The 23435-nt window shown below is 44.6% G+C and overlaps 1 protein-coding gene across 1 annotated transcript; it reads left to right on the top strand.

The window, feature by feature from the left end:
- Positions 1–2451: 2451 nt before the first annotated feature.
- Positions 2452–20868, top strand: LOC106586615 (probable ribonuclease ZC3H12C). Its single transcript, XM_014174097.2, has 6 exons — positions 2452–2872; positions 7043–7832; positions 8002–8141; positions 18528–18762; positions 18885–18991; positions 19087–20868. The coding sequence occupies exons 2-6, from the start codon at positions 7150–7152 to the stop codon at positions 20532–20534; spliced, it is 2613 nt and encodes an 870-aa protein (XP_014029572.1). The 5' UTR covers positions 2452–2872; positions 7043–7149; the 3' UTR covers positions 20535–20868.
- The last annotated feature ends 2567 nt before the right edge of the window (positions 20869–23435 follow it).

The raw sequence follows: 23435 nt of genomic DNA, 5'->3' as shown, positions 1-23435 counted from the left end.
GCTACAGGACAGACAACTGATTGTCCTCGCAGTGGCATACCATGTGTAACAACACCTGCACAGGATTGGTACATCTGAACATCACACCTGCGGGACAGGTACAGGATGGCAACAACAACTGCCTGAGTTACACCAGGAATGCACAATCCCTCCATCAGTGCTCAGATGGTCTGCAATAGGCTGAGAGAGGCTGGACTGAGGGCTTGTAGGCCTGTTGTAAGGCAGGTCCTCACCAGACATCACTGGCAACAATGTCGCCTATGGGCACAAACCCACTGTCTCTGGACCAGACAGGACTGGCAAAAAGTGCTCTTTACTGACGAGTCGTGGTTTTGTCTCACCAGGGGTGATGGTCGGATTCGCGTTTATCGTCAAAGGAATGAGCATTACACCGAGGCCTACACTGGAGCGGGATCGATTTGGAGGTGGAGGGTCCGTCATGGTCTGAGGCGGTGTGTCACAGCATCATCAGACTGAGCTTGTTGTCATTGCAGGCAATCTCAACGCTGTGCGTTACAGGGCAAACATCCTCCTCCCTCATGTGGTACCCTTCCTGCAGGCTCATCCTGACATGACCCTCCTGCATGAGAATGCCACCAGCCATACTGCTCGTTTTGTGTGTGATTTTCCTGCAAGACAGGAATGTCAGTGTTCTGCCATGGCCAGTGAAGAGCCCGGATCTCAATCCCATTGAGCATGTCTGGGACCTGTTGGATCGGAGGGTGAGGGCTAGGGCCATTCCCCCCAGAAATGTCCGGGAACTTGCAGGTACCTTGGTGGAAGAGTAACATCTCACAGCAAGAACTGGCAAATCTGGTGCAGTCCATGAGGAGGAGATGCACTGCAGTACTTGATGCAGCTGGTGGCTACACCAGATATTGACTGTTACTTTTGATTTTGCCCCCCCCCCCCTCTTTGTTCAGGGGCATGACCATTTCTGTTAGTCACATGTCTGTGGAACTTGTTCAGTTTATGTCTCAGTTGTTGAATCTTATGTTCATACAAATATTTACACATGTTAAGTTTGCTGAAAATAAACGCAGTTGACAGTGAAAGGGGGTTTATTTTTTTGCTGAGTTTAGTTGTCAAAAACAGATTTCTTGTTGTCTTTTGGTAGAAAAGGTGAAAGGTCAGTGATGAAAAGTCACAATTCGGAAACTCAGTAAATTACGAGTCGGGGTGTAGTTCAAGCTAATCTTCTGAAACTCATGTTTTTAATCATTCTGAAGGCACCATTAGGTGTAAGTAAAGGTACCATTAGCAACAGATCTCAACAGGACTAGGGATAGATACGCATTACTGGTTTAAGTGTATTTCACTAAGTCAACACTTTTCTTTTTATCAAATTAAAACGTGCTGGAGCACCTCTAAGACGCCTTTAGTGAGACTGTATTTTTTTTAGATGTAAGGCATGAGTTTGCTTGTTCTGTGTTTTGTTTATGGCAGAAGAAGAATCCAACATGTACAACTCTCTATTGTTGATAAAGCGGTGTGTAGAGTTGAGTTTGGCTTTGTGCCTGGGAGATATTGCATTTGGGGTTTCTGTGTTATATGCAAATATGTGTCTGTAGGTGATAATGGGATACATGTTGTCACAGTAACTGGAGAGGAAAGGTAATGCGATGTCTCCTTGGCTCTCAGGGACAGAGAGTTACCAACCCCAGTTGTTTAACTGTTGCCTCACCCTGACTCTTTGATAACCTCAAAGTCCGAAAGTAATCCCTGTCTGTCGCCATCCGATTCCTTTGAAAAGAGCGCACCATTTTGTTGAAGTGTGTCCAAACAATTAGGACCGCCCTGCCCTCACCCCCTCTCTCTCTCTTTCTCTCTTGCTCTCCCTCTCTCTTTCTCTCTGGACCTCCAATGACACTGAACATTTTTGCAGGGTCTCCCTCCACAACCCCATCTTAACTTTCCCCCTCTTTTTTCCTTCTTTCCCATCCTCCCCCTTCCCCATTCCATCTCTTCTAACACCATTTAGGAATATGCACTACTTTTAACATAATTCAGCTTATTGTCTGCCCACCCCCCACCCTCTGGGGGACAAAGGGGCCAAGGGAGACAGTGGTCCCCAGTGAGCCAGGTGTTCCCCAGGGCAAGGCCGCCGCTCTGTAATGGCTGCAGCCCGGTGCCTCTGCAGCTGCCCGCCGGCCGGGACCCTTTTGTTTGACTGCCATTGTCAGTGCACGCCCCTTGTCCATTCATGGCTCGAGCTAGAGGGGTGGGGTGGAAGGAAGGGAGAGGTGCTTATTTTATTGCCATATTGGTGTGTTTGTGTGTGGGGAGGGGAAGGGGGGTCGAGGTAGTGGGTTTAGGGTGGTGTGTGTGTTTGTGTGTATGTGATGGGGGGATAGGTTGGTGTGTGTATGTTGAGGTGGAGGGGGTCAAGGGTGGTGCGTGTGCGTGAGTGCGTGTACGTGCGTGCGTGCGAATAAACGTGTGCTGGAGCAGACGGCTTGGTGGTGGTCACTGCTGTGCTCTTATTGGTCACTAGGCAGACTGTGTGTAATGGGGAAATGAATGGTAGACACTGCAGCTCCATCTGTTCACACTCACATTGTTCAACCCTCCTGCCTTGGGACCAGACTGCAGCACTACCAAACCTAAAAAGGCGTTGAGTTGAGTTTGGACCACTGTACTACAAGGAAGCTTGATTCACTACACCTCCCTTTGGATTTTTTCTCATTTTATTAATTCTCTGCTGGATACATAGAACCTGGATTTGTATGTACAAACATTTTTGAACATTTGAAAAAGCTGAGAAAGTCCTTTTGCTATGCTGGAATGACCAAAGCTATTCTGTCCGGAGCATATCTCTAGGAGTTCCTTCTGTATTTGTGTTGCTGTTTTTTTGTCTTCCTTGAAGCCTGTGGTAAGTCTTTTAATAAACATTTGTATAGGCAGTTAAATACGCTCATTTTATAGTTACAACAGGTGTAAAAACTACATCTGAAGTCCAATTTTTTCCCTGTCTGGTCCTGACCTTTGCACAGTTTAGTGCACATTTTTCATTGATTATGTGATTTACTTTAAGTGTTTGATTAAGCGTTTTTGTTTTCCGAATTCTTGGTGGGAAACAATCTTAAATATATCTACTAATAGATAAGCTTAATCCCAGTTTGATTATTTATTCATTTGATATCTATGATAAATTCATTGATAAATAGACTATACTTAATAATACCGGTATACTATCAGTAAAACAGTAAAGATGTAAGATGCTAATTGTCCTAAACATAGCTATGTGGTCCTCTGTAGCTCAGTTGGTAGAGTAGGGCGCTTGCACCGCCAGGGTTATGGGTTTGATTCCAGGCGCCACCCATATGTAAAATGTATGCATGCATGATTGTAAGTTGCTTTGCGCAAAAGCGGCTGCTAAATGGCATACATTATTATGTTTATACTCGGAACATAGCAACCAGGGAATCCCTACCTCATTGAAGTTTACATTTAAAATGGTTAAGGTTAGTGTTAGATAAGGGTTATGGGTATGGATGGCCCTAGGATCCCGGATAGCACTAACCCATAAAACAGTGTTGGAATAGACAATACAAGATGGAGTGTGTTAGTGTTGAAGCTTTTCATTTCACCTTTGGGCTAAAGATACAGTTTATGTTTGAAAGATCGAATTGTTCAATCCATGTAGTCAGGCGCTTTCAGAGTCACCAGTCTTCATGTTTAATGACAGGGAAAGACAGGTCAGCGATTGCTGCCAATGAAAATAAAACATACTTGAATATTTTGTCTGAGAGAGCGAGAGAGAGAGACAACCTGTCCACTGTCGCTATGTACAGATACAGTGAGCGTTGTTATTGATAGAGGTCGCCATAGGCAGACCTGGCTCTCAAGAGAAGACAGACTACGTGCACACTGCCCACAATATGAGGTGGAAACTGAGCTGCACTTCCTAACCTCCTGCCACAGATCACACAGACCCACAAAGAATTTTAAAACAAATCAAACACTGATAAACTCACATATCTATCTGTCAGGAGAAATACCGCAGTGTGCAATCACAGCAGTAAGATTTGTGGCCTGTTGCCATGAGAAAAGGGCAACCAGTGGAGCACAAACAACATTGTAAATACAACCGATATTTATCTGTTTATTTATCTTCCTCTACTATTTGTACTAGAAGTATTTGCACATTGCTAAAACACTGTACACAGCTGATAATATAACACATGAAATGTATTTTTGAGTGCAATATTTACTGTTAAATTTTAATATTAAAAATGTTTAACTTTTGTTTATTGTTTATTTCACTTGCTTTGGCAATGTTCCCATGCCAATAAAGCCCCATTTAATTTAATTCAGAGAGCGAGAGAGAGAAGCAAGAGAGAGAGATGTCTGTGCTGAGGGGTTAAAGTGAGGTCCATTACCGGGTCACATGACAGTGGTGATATGTATCAGCCTTTACTGAGCGCCAGTTTCCCTGGTCCCCTGTGGTTTCAGTAGGCATCTGTTGCCCCTGCTGCCTATACACTCCCCCTGTCCCTCCTCCCCCCTCTCTTTCACTCCTCTTACCTCCCTTTCTTTGTCCCTGGCTCAGTGCAGACTTCGGAGTGTCATGGCTCAGCATTCTGAGGGGAATAGGTCAGGTCTGTCCCAGCCCCAGGGGAGATAGCAGGGCCTAAGGGGGCTAACCCTGGCTCTCTCCCCCAGCCCCAGGTACAGCAGGCTCGGACACTGAGGAGGATGCTGCAGCATCTGCTCACTGTAGTAGGACCTTAACGCCCACTTCCATCGCTGTCTCTATCTCCATGTCTAGATCTAGCTTACCCTTTATTTCCATTTTTCCATATCATTCTTTGTCTTTATTTGTATCTCTCTCCAGCTGGAAGTCTAGCTTTACATTTACTTCCACTCATCTTTGCTGGAGACTGAGGCAGTGCAGAGGGGAGAGCAGTTTTGGAGTTTCTAGGACTGCTAGTGCCTGTGCTTATTGTTTGCAAAATAAAATGTGCAACCAGGGTCACTTATTTTCTAAATAGCCATTCAAGTTTCTCTTCATCTCTAATACAGAATAGGTCTGGTTTCTGTTGTTGCGTTTAATAAAACAAGATTACACTTAAGTCATCATATAAAGAAGTAATGGACACAGTCCTCTATAAATGAGTCAAAGGACTTTGGGTATTCATTAATCTGATCTCAAAGCCTTGGACCTTTCTACATTGTAATTTCAATTCAGTGTCTATTCAGCCATGGTCCTTTACATCTGACTACAGTACAATCAATGGACTGAGCACTGCATTGTACTACTTATCTTCATGGGGAGAATGAGTAGATCTATGATGTGTAGAAACATGGAAATATTCTGACCTCCTTATTCACTGCTTGTGGAAGATTTTAATGGTGTCTGTGTATGTTTGGAAGATTGTTTGGGTAAAATTTGGAGGTTGTGTGTTTGTGTTTAAAGTGGGAGAGAATAAGAGTGTGTGTGTAGTGTTGGTGTGTGTGTAGTGTTGGTGTGTGTGTTCGTGTTGGTGTGTGTGTGTTCATGTTGGTGTGTTTGTAGTGATGGTGTGTGTGTGTTGGTGAGTGTGTAGGTGTGTGTCTAGTGTCTTATCATGTTTAAACACTTCATCTGGTGAGCAGTGACTCAGGCCTGCACAAGTACGTCTGTTCTGATTCTGATGGGGTAATTGTATGTGGTGTGTGTGTGGTGTGTGTGTGTGTGTTTGAATATCCCCATCCTCTGTCTGTGCACACCGTACGCCGCTGTGGAACAATGGTCTGTCGGAGGAGTCCAGATTGGGATGGCAGCGGCTTTGTTTGGGGACGGCAGGCCAGACACACTTTAGCCCCCCCCCACACACACACACACACACACTCACACACACACACACACACACACACACACACATACACACACTCGCTTTCTTTGTTTGTGCCCCTTTTGTTGTTGGAGGACAAAATGATTTCAGCCATCTTGTGGCATTCATAGTGACCCACAATGGGGCAGCAGCTTGGATACTGAGGGGCAGGTCATTAGGAGGCCTTTTTTCCGGTACTGAGATCCCACCTTTACCCTACTTATACATGCAGACACACACAATAATAGTATAACACGAACGTCTAGCAACCCAATGATTCCGTGTTCAAATCTCATCACTGACAACTTCAGCATTTTAGCTAATTAGCAACTGTGCAACTACTTACTACTTTTTAGCTACTTTGCAACAATTTAGCATGTTAGCTAACCCTTCCCCTAACCTTAACTCTTTAACCTAACTCCTAACCTTAACCCTAACCTTAACTCCTAACCCTAATTGTTTATTATATTATGTATACCCCTGAGTCCAGGTTGCCCTGGGTCACTAGATTAGTGTGTCACCGTGCTCGGATGATGCTGTAATACATGTCTCTTTTAAAGGGGTCACTGAGCAATTAGGAGGCTGACCCATTAGAACAGGTCTTTCTTTGTTTCAGCAAATCACAAACCTCAGCCAGGGCTGCACACGACCACTGATCCTAGTTTGAACATCAGGTGGTGGATGTAAAGAGTCCCCTTTAAATCATGTCAAGACAAAAAAATACCATCCTGCATTCTCCTGTATGGGTGTAGGTGCAATGTAGAGTATGTTATTGAGTGTCAATTCCGCCATGTTTGTGTGTCTTAGCACGGTGTGTTGTTAACACCGATGTTGATTGAGAGCTTCTCTGACTGCTGATCTCATCGCTGCTAAAATGCAAATCAGTTGAAGTGAATGATGGAAATTACGGTTTTAAACCTGCCATTTTGGAGATGCATTTGGTGTGTCATTCAGCCTAACGCTTAATAAGCTCTACTACAGCTCAGGTTACTCAATTAGAACTATTCAAGGTTACCTACCGCCTGCAGCATGGGTGTTGGAAGGGAGGGCTGGCCCCAGTGATTTACTCTGGCTGTTATAAAGTATTTCAACAAGTTAGGAAATAGGAGTCAAATCACTTGGGGTTTAATTGTAACATTACGAAAAGTTCAAATAGAAATGTATTGAAAATTCCCCAGATTTACATGAGGAAACCAGTCTGACCAATGCCCCTCCCTCTCCCCCAGGCTTCTGTCTCAGGATTGGTCAAAGAGCAGCCCGTCAGCATCAGTGACATTGGGGTCGTCTGGGGTCAGAGGTCCGGTGTTAGATACTGGATGTATGAGTTGGCTTCATGGGCCTGAAGGACCATCTGGAGGATGAAACAGGCCACATCCTCAACCTGGCGCTGGATTTGGACTACCTCCACGTGGAAGGCACCGACCGCCAGGCCAGCTTGAGTGCCACAGTCGGCACCCACTCAGGAGCCTTGGAGAGGGACGAGACGGAGGTAGGAGGCACCCATAGCAGTGTCAGTAGTAGCAGCAGTAGTAGTAGTTGTAGTAACTCCTCTGAAGAGAGTGCTGCGTCGGACAGCGAGGATGAGCGGGGGGTCCAACATGGCTCTGGTTCTGATGCTCAGACCACCCACCCGCACCCCTGTCACCCTGCTGGGCAGGGCCCGGCACAGAGCCCCCATTCTAGGGACCCAAAACACTCCACCAACCCCTTCACAGAGTATCGCTCCAAGATGGAGTTTGCCCTGAAGCTGGGCTACTCTGAGGAGCTGGTTCTGCTGGTTGTGCAGAAGCTAGGGCCTGACGCCCTCATCAATGACATACTGGGAGAACTGGTCAAACTGGGCACCAAGTCAGAGACGGATCAGGCTGGGGGGTCGGCCACCTCCCACTCGCCCTCCTCCTCCTTATCCTCCTCCTCACTGGACTCCTGCAGGCTGGACTGCTCCTCCCAGCTGCTGTTGGATGACAAGGAGAACATCAGGCCTGTGGTGGTGGATGGGAGTAATGTAGCCATGAGGTGAGTCAACACAAACTGCTGCTCTATTCAGAAACACTTTACTCATGTTCCTTTTCACTCTGAAAAACCTCATCCACTAGCTCTTCTAATCTTTATTCTGTAGTATTATAGAAATAAACGAAGACACCAAGAATTTCATGACCATGAATTTGTGTATGTTTTTCCACAGCCATGGGAATAAGGAAGTGTTCTCCTGTCACGGCATCCAGCTGGCTGTTGATTGGTTCCTGGAGCGCGGTCACCGTGACATCACTGTGTTTGTGCCCGCCTGGAGAAAGGAACAATCCAGACCGGACACCCTCATCACAGGTTAACCAGCATTTCCACGTGCACCCCCAACATTCCATAACTCTCCACCAAACCCCCACCTTATTTTGATTAAACTCCACCCTCACTCCTGTTTTAAATCACCTCTTTCTCCCAACATTTGTGTCTTCCCTTTACTGTCAAAGGACAGCAACACCAATAACACATTTTAGGTAATTGAGGATGCTCAAATCTCAGGTCATTAACCATAAAAAAAAACGGAAAAAATCTATCCTCCTGAGACCCCACAAAAAAAGTTTGGATTTAATTTTTTTTTTTACATAACCTAAGTGTTTGCGGTGGAAAAAAACATGTTACCAAAAATGTGTTTAGAAAAAATATTGTTATTTATATTTTATGCCAAGTGCAAAATTGTCCCCTGTAGTGGTCATTAGGATTTAAATATGAAAACATGTGCATTACAGTCAATGGGTACAGTAGGTGAAAAACATCATTGTGGCATCTGGGTGTCTATATATAGAGTGTCTACTATAGAGGACATTTCTTAATAAGCTCTTATTTAGCGCTTATTTAATGTGAAACAATTACTACACAGTCCTGCCAACTCATTTAACTATTCCTGAGATATTCACTTGCTAGAAACAATTTGAATATCAAACTGACAAAAATTATAATTATTAATTACACACACTTCTTTTCAAATTTCCATAAAATGTGCTGATTCTGACGGCAGCCATTTTTTTCTACCAGGAAGAGAAAGTTGTCAAGGTCATACCCCCACACATGATATCATTGAACATCCCAGAATGTCCTCTCAAAGGGACAACATGACTTAATACAGTGGCTTGTATGGCCTCAGAGATACGGACCAAGAACTGATGTCCACTAGAGAGGACAGAAATGGAGGATAAGATTAATAATTTTGCTCCCAATGTAATTTCCCTTAATTGAACTTTGTTACTTTGTTTCAATGCAAAACATACATTTTTGCAGTATAAAGGACTTGCATTATGTTTTATCATTGATAAAAGTTCAATATAAACAAAAACATATATGATGTGTAACTATTTGTCAATTTTAAAGTGTTTTTCATGGTTGCAAAGGCGAGGGATGCAAATGCCACACCAATTCAAGGACAAACCTGTAGCCACTTTAGACTGTTATAGACTTGTCTAACCTTTTACCGATATCATTGCTTATTTGCATATCGGTGGGAATTGCGTACTTTTACATTCTCTATAGGCACAAGCCGAGCCCTGGTGTTAGGCTACTTGACATTTAAATGTTTCATCAGAGAAGAATCACACACAAACGCTCGGTAGCTTTGTTCATGAATTCAAATCAAATCAAAAGAAATGTTATTGGTTACATACACATGGTTAGCAGATGTTATTGCGAGTGTACTGCAAAGTTTCCAAAGGACTAGAAGCGAGGCAGCCCTCTCTGTCGGCGCCATCTTAATATATTGTTTTTTACATGTCTCACCAGACTAAAGGTCTGAAGCCATAGTCGATTTCTGCACCTAAGTTCCTAGTTTATCTTATACTGTATAAGTTCAATCAATCAATCAAATGTATTTATAAAGCCCTTTTTATATCAGCCGATGTCATAAGTGCTATACAGAAACCCAGCCTAAAACCCAAACAGCAAGCAATGCAGATGTAGAAGCATGGTGGCTAGGAAAAACTCCCTAGAAAGGCAGGAACCTAGGAAGAAACCTAGAGAGGAACCAGGCTCTTAGGTATGTGGCCAGTCCTCTTCTGGCTGTGCCGGGTGGAGATTATAAGAGTACATGGCCAAGATTGTTCAAACGTTCATAGATGACCAGCAGGGTCAAATAATAATAATCACAGTGGTTGTAGAGGGTGCAACAGGTCAGCACCTCAGGAGTAAATGTCAGTTGGCTTTTCATAGCTGATCATTCAGAGTTAGAGACAGCAGGTGCAGTAGAGAGAGAGAGTCGAAAACAGCAGGTATGGGGCAAGGTAGCACGTCCGGTGAACAGGTCAGGGTTCCATAGCCGCAGGCAGAACAGTTGAAACTGGAGCAGCAGCAGGTGGACTGGAGACAGCAAGGAGTCATCAGGCCAGGTAGTCCTGAGGGATGGTCCTAGGGCTCAGGTCCTCCGAGAGAAGAGAGAAAAAAGAGAAAGAGAAAGAGAGAGAGTTAGAGGGAGCATACTTAATTAAATTCACAAAGGACACCGGATAAGACAGGAGAAATACTCCAGATATAACAGACTGATCCTATTGCAGCATAAATAACTATTGCAGCATAAATACTGGAGGCTGAGATAGGAGGGGACGGGAGACACTGTGGCCCGTCCGACAATACCCCCGGACAGGGCCAAACAGGCAGGATATAACCCCACCCACTTCGCCAAAGCACCGCCCCCACCAACTTACTACCCTGAGACAAGGCAGAGTATAGCCCACGAAGATCTCCCCCACGGCACGAACCCGAGGGGGGGCGCCAACCCGGACAGGAAGATCACGTCAGTGACTCAACCCACTCAAGTGACGCACCCCTCCTAGGGACGGCATGGAAGAGCACCAGTAAGCCAGTGACTCAGCCCCTGTAATAGGGTTAGAGGCAGAAAATCCCAGTGGAGAGAGGGGAACCGGCCAGGTAGAGACAGCAAGGGAGGTTCGTCGCTCCAGTGCCTTTCCGTTCACCTTCACACCCCTGGGCCAGACTACACTCAATAATAGGACCTACTGAAGAGATGAGTTTTCAATAAAGACCTAAAGGTTGAAACTGAGTCTGCGTCTCACATGGATAGGCACCGGTCCGTGACTGGTTCGTTCGTGTAGGTATGTACGGCAGGACCAAATTGGAAAGATTGGTAGGAGCAAGCCCATGTAATGCTTTGTAGGTTAGCAGTAAAACCTTGACATCAGCCCAAGCCTTAACAGGAAGCCAGTGTAGAGAGGCTAGCACTGGAGTAATATGATCACAATTTTTGGTTCTGGTCAAGATTCTAGCAGCCATGTTTTTTTATTTTTTTTAATTTTTTTAACGAGGTAGGCCAGTTGAGAACAAGTTCTCATTTACAACTGCGACCTGGCCAAGATAAAGCAAAGCAGTGCGACAATAGACAACAACACAAAGTTACACATGGGATAAACAAACGTACAGTCAATAACAATAGAAACATCTGTATAAAGTGTGTGTAAATGAAGTAAGGAACTAAGGCAATAAATAGGCCGATAGTGGCGAAGTAATTACAATTTAACAATTTACACTGGAGTGATATGTGCAGATGGGGATGTGCAAGTAGAAATATTGGTGTGCAAAAGAGCAGAAAAACAAAAACAAATATGGGGATGAGGTAGGTAGTTGGTTGGATTGGCTATTTACAGATGGGCTGTGTACAGCTGCAGCGATTGGTAAGCTGCTCTGACAGCTGACGCTTAAAGTTAGTGAGGGAGATATAAGTCTCCAACTTCAGAGATTTTTGCAATTCGTTCCAGTCATTGGCAGCAGAAGGAAAGGCGGCCAAAGGAGGTGTTGGCTTTGGGGATGACCAGTGAAATATACCTGCTGGAGCGAATGCTACGGATGGGAGTTGCTATGGTGACCAGTGAGCTGAGATAAGGCGGAGCTTTACCTAGCAAGGACCTATAGATGACCTGGAGCCAGTGGGTTTGGCGACGAATATGTAGCGAGGACCAGCCAACGAGAGCATACAGGTTGCAGTGGTGGGTAAAATATGGGGCTTTGGTGACAAAACGGTTGGCACTGTGATAGACTGCATCCAATTTGCTGAGTAGAATGTTGGAGGCTATTTTGTAAATGACATCGCTGAAGTCAAGGATCGGTAGGATAGTCAGTTTTACGAGGCTACGTTTGGCAGCATGAGTGAAGGAGGCTTTGTTGCGAAATAGGAAGCTGATTCTAGATTTAACTTTGGATTGGAGATGCTTAATGTGAGTCTGGAAGGAGAGTTTACAGTCTAGCCAGACATCTAGGTATTTGTAGTTGTCCACATATTCTAAGTCAGAACCGTCCAGAGTAGTGATGCTGGACAGGCGGGCAGGTGCGGGCAGCGATCGGTTGAAGAGCATGCATTTTGTTATACGAGCATTCAAGAGAAGTTGGAGGCCACGGAAAGAGTGTTGTTTATCACCAACTGAAGTGTATTTAGTGCTTCATCTAGGTAGACGGAAAGTAGAGCATGTCTAATCTAGAAGTGACAAAAGCATGGATTAATTTTTCTGCATCATTTTTGGACAGAAAGTTTCAGATTTTTGTAATGTTATGTAGATGGAAAAAAGCTGTCCTTGAAACAGTCTTGATATGTTCATCAAAAGAGAGATCAGGGTCCAGAGTAACACTGAGGTCCTTTTATTTGAGACAACTGTACAACCATCAAGATTAGTTGTCAGATCCAACAGATATCTTTTTGTTTCTTGGGACCTAGAACTAGCATCTTTGTTTTGTCCGAGTTTAAAAGTAAAACATTTGCCGCCATCCACTTCCTTATGTCTGAAACACAGTCTTCCAGGGAGGGAAATGTTGGGGCTTCACCATGTTTTAATGAAATGTACAGCTGTGTATCGTCCGCATAGCAGTGAAAGTTAACATTATGTTTCTGAATGACATCACCAAGAGGTAAAAATATATAGTGAAAACAATAGTGGTCCTAAAACGGAACCTTGAGGAACACCGAAATTTACAGTTGAATTGTCAGAGGACAAACCATCCACAGAGACAAACTGATATCTTTCTGACAGATAAGATCTAAACCAGGCCAGAACTTGTCCGTGTAGACCAATTTGGGTTTCCAATCTCTCCAAAAGAACGTGGTGATCGATGGTATCAAAAGCAGCACTAAGGTCCAGGAGCACGAGGACAGATGCAGAGCCTTGGTCTGATGCCATTGAAAGGTCATTTACCACCTTCACTAGTGCAGTCTCAGTGCTATGATGGGGTCTAAAACCAGACTGAAGTGTTTCATATACATTGTTTGCCTTCAGGAAGGCTGTGAGTTGCTGTGCAACATTTTTTTCAAAAAGTTTTGAGAGGAATGGGAGATTCGATATAGTCCGATAGTTTTTTATATTTTCTGTGTCAAGGTTTGGCTTTTTCAAGAGAGGCTTTATTACTGCCACTTTTAGTGAGTTTGGTACACATCCGGTGGATAGGGAGGCGTTTATTATGTTCAACAGTGGAGGGCCAAGCACAGGAAGCAGCTCTTTCAGTAGTTTAGTTGGAATAGGGTCCAGTATGCAGCTTGAAGGTTTAGAGGCCATGACTATTTTCATCAATGTGTCAAGAGATATAGTATTAAAAAACTTGAGTGTCTCCCTTGATCCTAGGCCCTGGCAGTGTTGTACAGACTCAGAACAACTGAGCGTCGGAGAAATACGCAGATTTAAAGAGGAGTCCGTAATTTGCTTTCTAATGATCATGATCTTTTCGTCAAAGAAGTTCATGAATTTATCACTGCTGGACTGAAAGCCATCCTCTCTTGGGGAATGCTGCTTTTTAGTTAGCTTTGCGACAGTATCAAAAATACATTTTGAATTGTTCTTATTCTCCTCAATTAATTTGGAAAAATATGATGATCGAGCGGCAGTGAGGGCTCTTCGATACTGCATGGTACTGTTTTTCCAAGCTAATCGGAAGACTTCCAGTTTGGTGTAGTGCCATTTCCATTCCAACTTTCTGGAAGCTTGCTTCAGGGCTTGGGTATTTTCTGTATACCAGGGAGCTAGTTTCTTATGACAAATGTTTTTTGTTTTTTGTGGTGCGACTGCATCTAGGGTATTACACAAGGTTAAATTTAGTTCCTCAGTTAGGTGGTTAACAGATTTTTGTACTCTGACGTCCTTGGGTAGGTGGAGGGAGTTTGGAAGGACATCTAGGAATCTTTGGGTTGTTCGAGAATTTATAGCACAGCTTTTGATGACCCTTGGTTGGGGTCTGAGCAGATTATTTGTTGCGATTGCAAACGTAATAAATGGTGGTCCGATAGTCCAGGATTATGAGGAAAAACATTAAGATCCACAATATTTATTCCACGGGACAAAACTAGGTCCAGAGTATGACTGTGGCAGTGAGTAGGTCCGGAGACATGTTGTACAAAACATGTCTCCGAAAGCCTTTTGGAGTGAGTCTGTGGACTTTTCCATGTGAATATTAAAGTCACCAAAAATTTGAATATTATCTGCCATGACTACAAGGTCTGATAGGAATTCAGGGAACTCAGTGAGGAACGCTGTATACAGTCATTTTATGGGGGGGAAGTGAAATTTGCTATCATAAATGTTAGCAACACATCCGCTTTTGCGGGAAGCGCGGGGGATATGGTCACTAGTGTAACCAGGAGGAGAGGCCTCATTTAACATAGTAAATTCATCAGGCTTATGCCATGATTCAGTTAGGCCAATCACATCAAGATTATGATCAGTGATGAGTTCATTGACTATAACTGCCTTGGAAGTGAGGGATCAAACATTAAGTAGCCCTATTTTGAGATGTGAGATACTGTATCACAATCTCTTTCAATAATGACAGGAATGGAGGTCTTTATTCCAGTGAGATTGCTAGAGCAAACACTGCCATGTTTAGTTTTATCCCAACCTAAATTGAGGCACAGACACCATCTCAATGGGGATAGCTGAGCTGACTACACTGACTGTGCTTGTGGCTGACTCCACTAAGCTGGCAGGCTGGCTACCAGCCTGGTGCCTGGCCTGCACCCTATCTCATTGTGGAGCTAGAGGAGTTAGAGCCCTGCCTATGTTCATAGATAAGATGAGAGCACCCCTCCAGCTAGGATGGAGACTGTCACTCCTCAGTAGGCCAGGCTTGGTCCTGTTTGTGGGTGAGTCCCAGAAAGAAGGCCAATTATCTACAAATTCTATCTTTTGGGAGGGGCAGAAAACAGTTTTCAACCAGAGATTGAGTTGTGAGACTGCTGTAGAGCTCATCACTCCCCCTAACTGAGAGGGGGCCAGAGACAATTACTCTATGCCGACATGTCTTTCTAGCTGATTTACACGCTGAAGCTATGTTGCGCTTGGTGACCTCTGACTGTTTCATCATAACATTGTTGGTGCCCGACGTGGATAACAATATCCCTATACTCTCTACACTCGCCAGTTTTAGCCTTAGCCAGCCCCATCTTCAGAGTAGCCTTAACGTCGGTAGCCCTGCCACCTGGTAAACAGTGTATGATCGCTGGCCGATTCTTTACTGCGGGTCTAATACTGCGGGTAATGGAGTCGCCAATGACTAGGGTTTTCAATTTGTCAGAGCTAATGGTGGGAGGCTTCGATGTCTCACCATGTGACATCTCACCATTAAATGCGCTGCATGGTCAATCTGATGTCTTTATTGGCCTTGCATCATTTACGGTGATACGGCCTCTGCAGAAGTCAGGGCATTCACACTTCTTGAGCTTTGTAGAGCAACACAGAGCTGTTGTGAAAGTATCAAAACAAATGTTATTTGTCACAACAGGTGTAGACCTTAGTGAAATGCTTACTTACAAGCCCTTAACCTGTTGGGTCTAGGGGGCAGCATTTGCACGTCTGGATAAAAAAAATGTACCCGATTTAATCTGGTTACTAATCCTACCCAGTAACTAGAATATGCATATACTTATTATATATGGATAGAAAACACTCTAAAGTTTCCAAAACTGTTTGAATGGTGTCTGTGAGTATAACAGATCTCATTTGGCAGGCAAAACCCTGAGACATTTTCTGACAGGAAGTGGATACCTGATGTGTTGTATTGACTTTAAACCTATCCCATTGAAAAACACAGGGGTTTAGGAATATTTTGGCACTTCCTATTGCTTCCACTAGATGTCACCAGCCTTTACAAAGTGTTTTGAGTCTTCTGGAGGGAGATCTGACCGAACAAGAGCCATGGAACGATGATGTCCCATTAGACACCTGGCGCGCGAGTTCATCTTGGGTACCCTCGTTCCAATACGTTATAAAAGAGTATGCATTCGTCCACCTTGAATATTATTCATGTTCTGGTTAAAAAAGGCCCTAATGATTTATGCTATACAACGTTTGACATGTTTGAACGAACGGAAATATATTTTTCCCCTCGTTCATGACGAGAAGTCCGGCTGGCTTACATCATGTGCTAACGAGACGGAGATTTTTGGACATAAATGATGAGCTTTTTTGAACAAAACTACATTCGTTATGGACCTGTGATACCTGGAAGTGACATCTGATGAAGAGAATCAAAGGTAATGGATTATTTACATAGTATTTTCGATTTTAGATCTCCCCAACATGACGTCTAGTCTGTATCGCAACGCGTATTTTTCTGGGCGCAGTGCTCAGATTATTGCAAAGTGTGATTTCCCAGTAAGGTTATTTTTAAATCTGGCAAGTTGATTGCGTTCAAGAGATGTAAATCTATAATTCTTTAAATGACAATATAATATTTTACCAATGTTTTCTAATTTTAATTATTTAATTTGTTACGCTGACTTGACTGCCGGTTATTGGAGGGAAACGATTTCCTCAACATCAATGCCATAGTAAAACGCTGTTTTTGGATATAAATATGAACTTGATAGAACTAAAAATGCATGCATTGTCTAACATAATGTCCTAGGAGTGTCATCTGATGGAGATTGTAAAAGGTTAGTGCATCATTTTAGCTGGTTTTATGGTTTTGGTGACCCTGTCTTTGACTTGACAAAACATTACACACAACTCTTGTAAATGTACTGTCCTAACATACTCTAAATTTATGCTTTCGCCATAAAACCTTTTTGAAATCGTAAAACGTGGTTAGATTAAGGAGATGTTTATCTTTCAAATGGTGTAAAATAGTTGTATTTTTGAAAAATTTGAATTTTGACATTTATTTGGATTCAAATTTGCCGCTCTTGAAATGCACCTGCTGTTGATGGAGTGCACCACGGGTGGCACGCTAGCGTCCCACCTAGCCCCAAGAGGTTAACCAACAATGCAGATTTTTTTAAAATACCTAAAAAAAGTAAGAGATAAGAATAGCAAATAATTAAAGAGCAGCAGTAAATAACAATAGCGGGGCTTTATACAGGGGGTACCGGTACAGAGTCAATGTGTCAATGTGCAGGGGCACCGGTGTCAAGCTAACTGAGATAATTATGTACATGTAGGTAGAGTTATTAAAGTGGCTATGCATAGATAATAACCGAGAGTAGCAGCAACGGGGGGGGGGGGCAATGCAAATAGTCTGGGTAGCCATTTGATTAGCTGTTCAGGAGTGTTATGGCTTGAGGGTAGAAGCTGTTTAGAAGCCTCTTGGACCTAGACTTGGCGCTCCGGTACCGCTTGCTGTGCGGTAGCAGAGAGAACAGTCTATGACTAGGGTGGCTGGAGTCTTTGACAATTTTTAGGGCCTTCCTCTGACAGCGCCTGGTATAGAGGTCCTGGATGGCAGGAAGCTTGGCCCCAGGGATGTACTGGGCCGTACGCCCTACCCTCTGTAGTGCCTTGCAGTCGGAGGCCGAGCAGTTGCCATACCAGGCAGTGATGCAACCCGTCAGGATGCTCTCAATGGTGCAGCTGTAAAACCTTTTGAGAATCTGAGGACAAATCATTTTCAGTCTCCTGAGGGGGAATAGGTTTTGTCATACTCTCTTCACGACTGTCTTGGTGTGCTTGGACCATGTTAGTTGGTGATGTGGACGCCAAGGAACTTGAAGTTCTCAACCTGTTCCACTCCACTGCAGCCATGTTGATGAGAAGGGGGACACGGTCGGTCCTCCTTTTCCTGTAGTCCACAATCATCTCCTTTGTCTTGATCACGTTGAGGGAGACGTTGTTGTCCTGGCACCACACGGTCAGGTCTCTGACCTCCTCCCTATAGGCTGTCTCATCATTGTTGGTGATCAGGCCTATCACTGTTGTGTCATCAGCAAACTTAATGATGGTGTTGGAGTCGTGCCTGGCCATGCAGTCATGAGTGAACAGGGAGTACAGGAGGGGACTGAGCACGTAGTCAATAAAACTAATTCTCACATAGGTGTTCCTTTTGTCCAAGTGGGAAAGGTCAGTGTGGAGTGCAATAGAGATTGCATCATCTGTGGATCTGTTGGGGCGGTGTACAAATTTGAGTGGGTCTAGGGTTTCTGGGATAATGGTGTTGATCTGAGCCATGACCAGCCTTTCAAAGCATTTCATGGCTACATGCGTGAGTGCTACGGGTCGGTAGTCATTTAGGCAGGTTACCTTAGTGTCAAGGAAGTGAGTTTGTATCTATACAGGACCTCCTGCCCCCACCTACCGTCAACCAATCATGTCAATTGGGAGCTATATGGAGCTATACAGAGCCCTCCGAATAGTTACAAAATTTGAAAGGCGCATGGCGATGTGCTACAGAGCTCAATTTGGCCTCTGCAATTGCGTCACATAATGCATACCTCTCTCTCTCTCTCTCTCTCTCTTCTCTCTCTAGACCAGGAGATATTGCGGCATCTGGAGAAAGACAAGATCCTTGTGTTCACTCCATCTCGTCGGGTCCAGGGCCGCCGGGTGGTCTGCTATGACGACCGCTTCATCGTCAAGCTGGCCTACGAGTCCGACGGCATAATCGTCTCTAACGACAACTACCGGGACCTGGCCAATGAGAAGCCAGAGTGGAAGAAGTTTGTTGACGAGCGGTTGCTCATGTATACGTTCGTCAATGACAAGTATGGAAGTCCCACCAACACAGTGGACAAAGAGCCAATCACTATTAGTATCTGGAGTTGTTTTTCCAAGGGGATTGATATGTGGATATCTGATGGTGTGTCTGGTATGTGGTTGTGTCCAGGTTCATGCCTCCTGATGATCCTCTGGGCCGCCATGGTCCCAGTCTGGAGAACTTCCTGAGGAAGAGACCAGTTATCCCAGAACACAGGAAGCAGCAATGCCCCTATGGTAACACCTAGCCATTCTCTCTTATGCATTATTCATTCAGCCTCTTTTGGCTTGTCTCATAATTGAGAGTTAACCATCCTGTATTCTCTCCTTAGGGAAGAAGTGCACTTACGGCCACAAGTGTAAGTTCTTCCACCCTGAGAGAGGCAGTCAGCCCCAACGCGCTGTGGCCGATGAGCTGCGTGCCAAGAACTCCTCTTCATCCTCTACCTCCTCCTCAAAAAGGGTGGGCGAGGCTCTGATGGTGAAGAGTCACAGCATGTCCAGCAGCTCCAGGGTAGACGGGCTCCCAGACCCCCACCAAGCTCCCCCAAAGAGGCAGTCGGACCCCAGCCTTTGCGCCCCCTCCTACAACGACCTCCTAGAAGAGCGTCTAGGCAGGAGGACTAAAGCAGAGGCCCGCAGAGGGAGTAGCAGCAGCAGTAGCAGCAGCTGCAGCAGCAGCCTCCTGGCTTCTGCTCCTGGGGGACCTTCTTTCAGCCACGGCTTCTCTCTTCAGGACTGGGGGAACACTTCCTCCAGAGCTCCAGGGCTGTCGGGGCTTGGTCACTCAAAGTCATACTCCACCTGTGAATCCCCGGAGCTAAGCTACCACTCCCTGATGAGGGCCTACTCCAGCCTAAGCCTGGTAGTGCCGCGGAGCCCCGATCGGCTGTTCCCGGCTGACCTACGGACGGGCTCACTGGTGTCTGACTGCAGCAGCGAGGGCAGCGTGAGCTCAGACTCCTTCTCCCCTGATCCCCTGCTGGATGACAGCCTCAAGTGCCACTATCCCCATCACCACCACCATCACTGCCCTAGCTGCTACCCACATCACCCTAACCACCCACCCCCTGGTCTGACCCAGCACCCCCATGGAGGCTCCTACCATGGCTACCCTCTAGCTCAGAGCAGCCTGGAGGATCCTCCCTCCTCCCTCCACCACTTCAAGGCCCAGCTCTCCTACCTTCCTCCTCATTTTCAGCAACCGTCTGTGGGGAGCCACTCTGGCTGTTCTGGGAAGTACCCTCCCCAACCTCTATCCCAGACCTCAAGCCCCCACTCCCACTCTCACAGCTCTCTTCTGGGGCATAACCTGGGGGGCTCCATCTGGCAGGACAACAACAACCTCTACAAGCAATCCCCTGTCCACCCAAGGAGGATCTACCCTGGGCCAGGACAGGAGCAGCGACTGGCCAGATGGGACCCCCACTACCAGCATCCCCCCCAGGCCTGCTACGAGCCCTTCACTTTCCAGTCCCTGCCTGAGGGCCGCAAACATCCCTGGCACTCGCCCTGGCCCAGGGGGATACACTCTCCCCATCCTCAATCCCTTTCCTCCTCCCATCCTCCACCTCTTACCCACACCTCCACGGCCCCCCAGCACCAGGAGCCCCCTGCCCTGGGCAGATACCAGGACGTGAGGGAGAATGTGTTTGTCAACCTGTGTAACATTTTCCCCCCAGAGCTGGTGAGGGTGGTGATGGTGAGGAACCCCCATGTGATGGACGCCCAGCAGCTGGCTGCAGCCATCCTGGCTGAGAAGTCCCAGGCTGGCTACTGAGTACTGACACTACTGTAGCAGAGGAAATAAGTGGCGTGCTCAACTCTATAGTCCCCCCAAAACATCTACGATGCAGGGGAAGATGCTTTGTCTTTTTCCATCAAATCTTTTTTCAACCTTATTGTTTTATGTCACTGCCCTGCTCGTTCATTACTGTTGTGTGGTATGAGAACACCTTCAGCACTTAAGGTCAGGATGGTTTATGGTGGGTGGGTGTGAACATGTGCCATGGTATTCCGGAGACTCTTTGAATGGGATGTGTTGCTTTAATTTATTTATTTTGTAATATATTTTAAATTATTTCTATAGCTTTTTATATTTTTTAATGGCACTTTTCATAGATTTATTTATGATTTTTTTGGGGGGGGGGGGGAAATCATATCATAGGGTAAGGAGGGCTCAAGTGTTTCAGGGTGCTTCAGAGTTAGGGAAAATCCTGAGGTGTCAAAACAGGGTGAATTCTGGGATTCCAAATCTAGGGTATGGTTTGTCGTCATAAAATTACACTTCCAAACATTTTAAACTAAATGACAAAGCAAATACATACGTCCAAGCTACACTGATTTTATTTTATCCCTGTCATTTTTCATTAGAGAATTGTTAAAACAGGTGGTGAATTTGATATCGTCGTTGAAAGGTTTGATGAATTTCCCCTTTAGAGAAGTGAAACGCAGGAACTCCAACTGTTAAAGGCCATGTGAAAACCCCAGATTATTGTTTACTCTTACATACAGGAGCTAGTTCCTCTCTGGGGAGAGATCAAAAACTTACTTCACAGCATGGAAGATTGCGATATTCATTTTCTTTTCCTTTTTTTAATCATTTTTCTTTGTCCTCCAAAAAACATTCTGGCCATTGAAATCATATCAAGATGGTTCTTGAGGATATTCAAACTAGTGCAGGTGCACTGTTCGTTGAAAAAAAAAATTGTATGTTGTTGTTTTTTACGTATGAATGTGTTAATTTATTTGTCCCTTTGTCATTTTCATTATGAGTAAGAGTATTTTAGTTAAAGAGGGTATCCTTACAAGAGAAGACATCTGGTGTAACCATCCAGACAGACAGACAAATAACGCTGCACTGTAACTTCAGTCTGTGGACAGGGTATTTCTAGCCTCTACCTCCTGGCTTAGAATCCATTGCAAGTTGTCACTATCGCTCAGTGAATAGAATAAATAGTTAGGCAATGACACCTCTGTGCCTTACTCACACACAGCAGTCCAAAACACTGGACTTGTGTTGCCAAGGTAACCTGACCACCACATACTTTAGTGAACAAGAGAATGCCTCTCCTCGTTGATACAAATTGTATCCTATTAACTTAAACCAGATCATTGTTTTATATGAGAATATTTATACAAAAGGTATTTTGAGTATATGTGCCGTAATTGGTCACATTTGTTATTGTTCTAAAATATACTGAACAAAAATACAAACGCAACATGTAAAGTATTGATCCCATGTTTCATGAGCTGAAATAAAATATCCCAGATATTTTCCATACGCTCAAGAAGCATATTTCTCTCAAATGTTTACATCCCTGTTAATGAGCATTTTTTTTTTGCCAAGATAATCCAGATGTGGCATATCAATAAGCTGATTAAACAGCATTATCATTACACAGGAGCAACTTCGCTGCGGAAAATAAAAGGCCACTAAAATGTGCAGTTTTGTCACACAACACAATGCCACAGATGTCTCATGTTTTGAGGGAGTGTGCAATTGGCATGTTGACTGCAGAATGTCCAATAGAGCTGTTGCCAGATAATTGAATGTTAATTTCTCTACCATAAGCCACCTCCAATGTTGTTTTTTTTTGTTCAGTATATATTTTCAGAGTTTTTTAAATTGTGTTTTAAGTAGTATTTGTGAAAGAAAAGGGCATCAAATGCAATTTCTTCAAACTACTGTACTGTGATTGATGATCAGCATACAGAGAGGACAGAAAAAGGTATGTGATATCCGGGTTCCGTGGGACGTCCCTACCCCATTGAAGTTGACATTTTAAATGGTTAAGGTTTGGGTTAGGTAATGGTTAGGATGGGGGTGAGGGTTTAAGGTAGGGCTGTCCCAAGGATTCCGGATAGCACTGATCGACAGGAAAAGGTGGGTTGTTTTATTATTGTTGAACTGAAATTGTGTTGTGAGGTCTCAGTCATGTGAGTGTGACTGTGGGGGTCAGCTTTACGGTGAAGCCAGGATTTATTTCTTCACCATCAGCCTCTATTGACAGTCATGATCTTTCTCTTAATATATTTCTGTACTGTGGTTCTCAGCTCTCTCTTCAAACTAAGGCTATCCCTTCAGAGGATCAGTGGAACACCGCTGACTTGACAAAGACAGTACTTAGTCTCTGGAACCAGTTTCTCAACATGACAAAAGCCAAAACATCTAGCACCTTTCTAGGACACTATGTGCCAGTGTGCTCTGGTGTGGCAGAGTATTAAATGCCTCTACATAGACATCTGATGATAGTCTGAACCATGTTCAGTTAAAAAAATGTAATATTTTTCCATATTCAGATTTTTTAAAGAGATGTTTTTGGAATTCTGTGTGATGTGTTAAATTTTTTATCAGCATTAAGATATTTGAGGGGAATTGTTTGGGTGGTTTTCCTCAGTGTCACTGGATATGGCCTGTGCTGTACTCTACTGTTCATCTCTGGTATAATGAAACACCCTTTGAGGTTACTTGTGTTCAGTTTGCAGACAGTGTATGTATACTGTGTCAGTGGAGGCTGCTGAGGGGAGGACGGCTCCTAATGATGGCTGGATGGAGTAAATGGAATGGCATCAAACATGGAAACCATGTGTTTGATACCATTCCACTTAATCTGCACCAGCCATTACCATGAGGCCGTCCTCCCCAATTGAGTTGCCACCAACCTCCTGTGGCATATGT

The sequence above is a fragment of the Salmo salar genome, chromosome ssa25 (assembly GCF_905237065.1).
Source record: "Salmo salar chromosome ssa25, Ssal_v3.1, whole genome shotgun sequence".
NCBI classification, from domain to species: Eukaryota; Metazoa; Chordata; class Actinopteri; order Salmoniformes; family Salmonidae; genus Salmo; species Salmo salar.
This window is presented reverse-complemented; position numbering and strand designations above follow the sequence as displayed.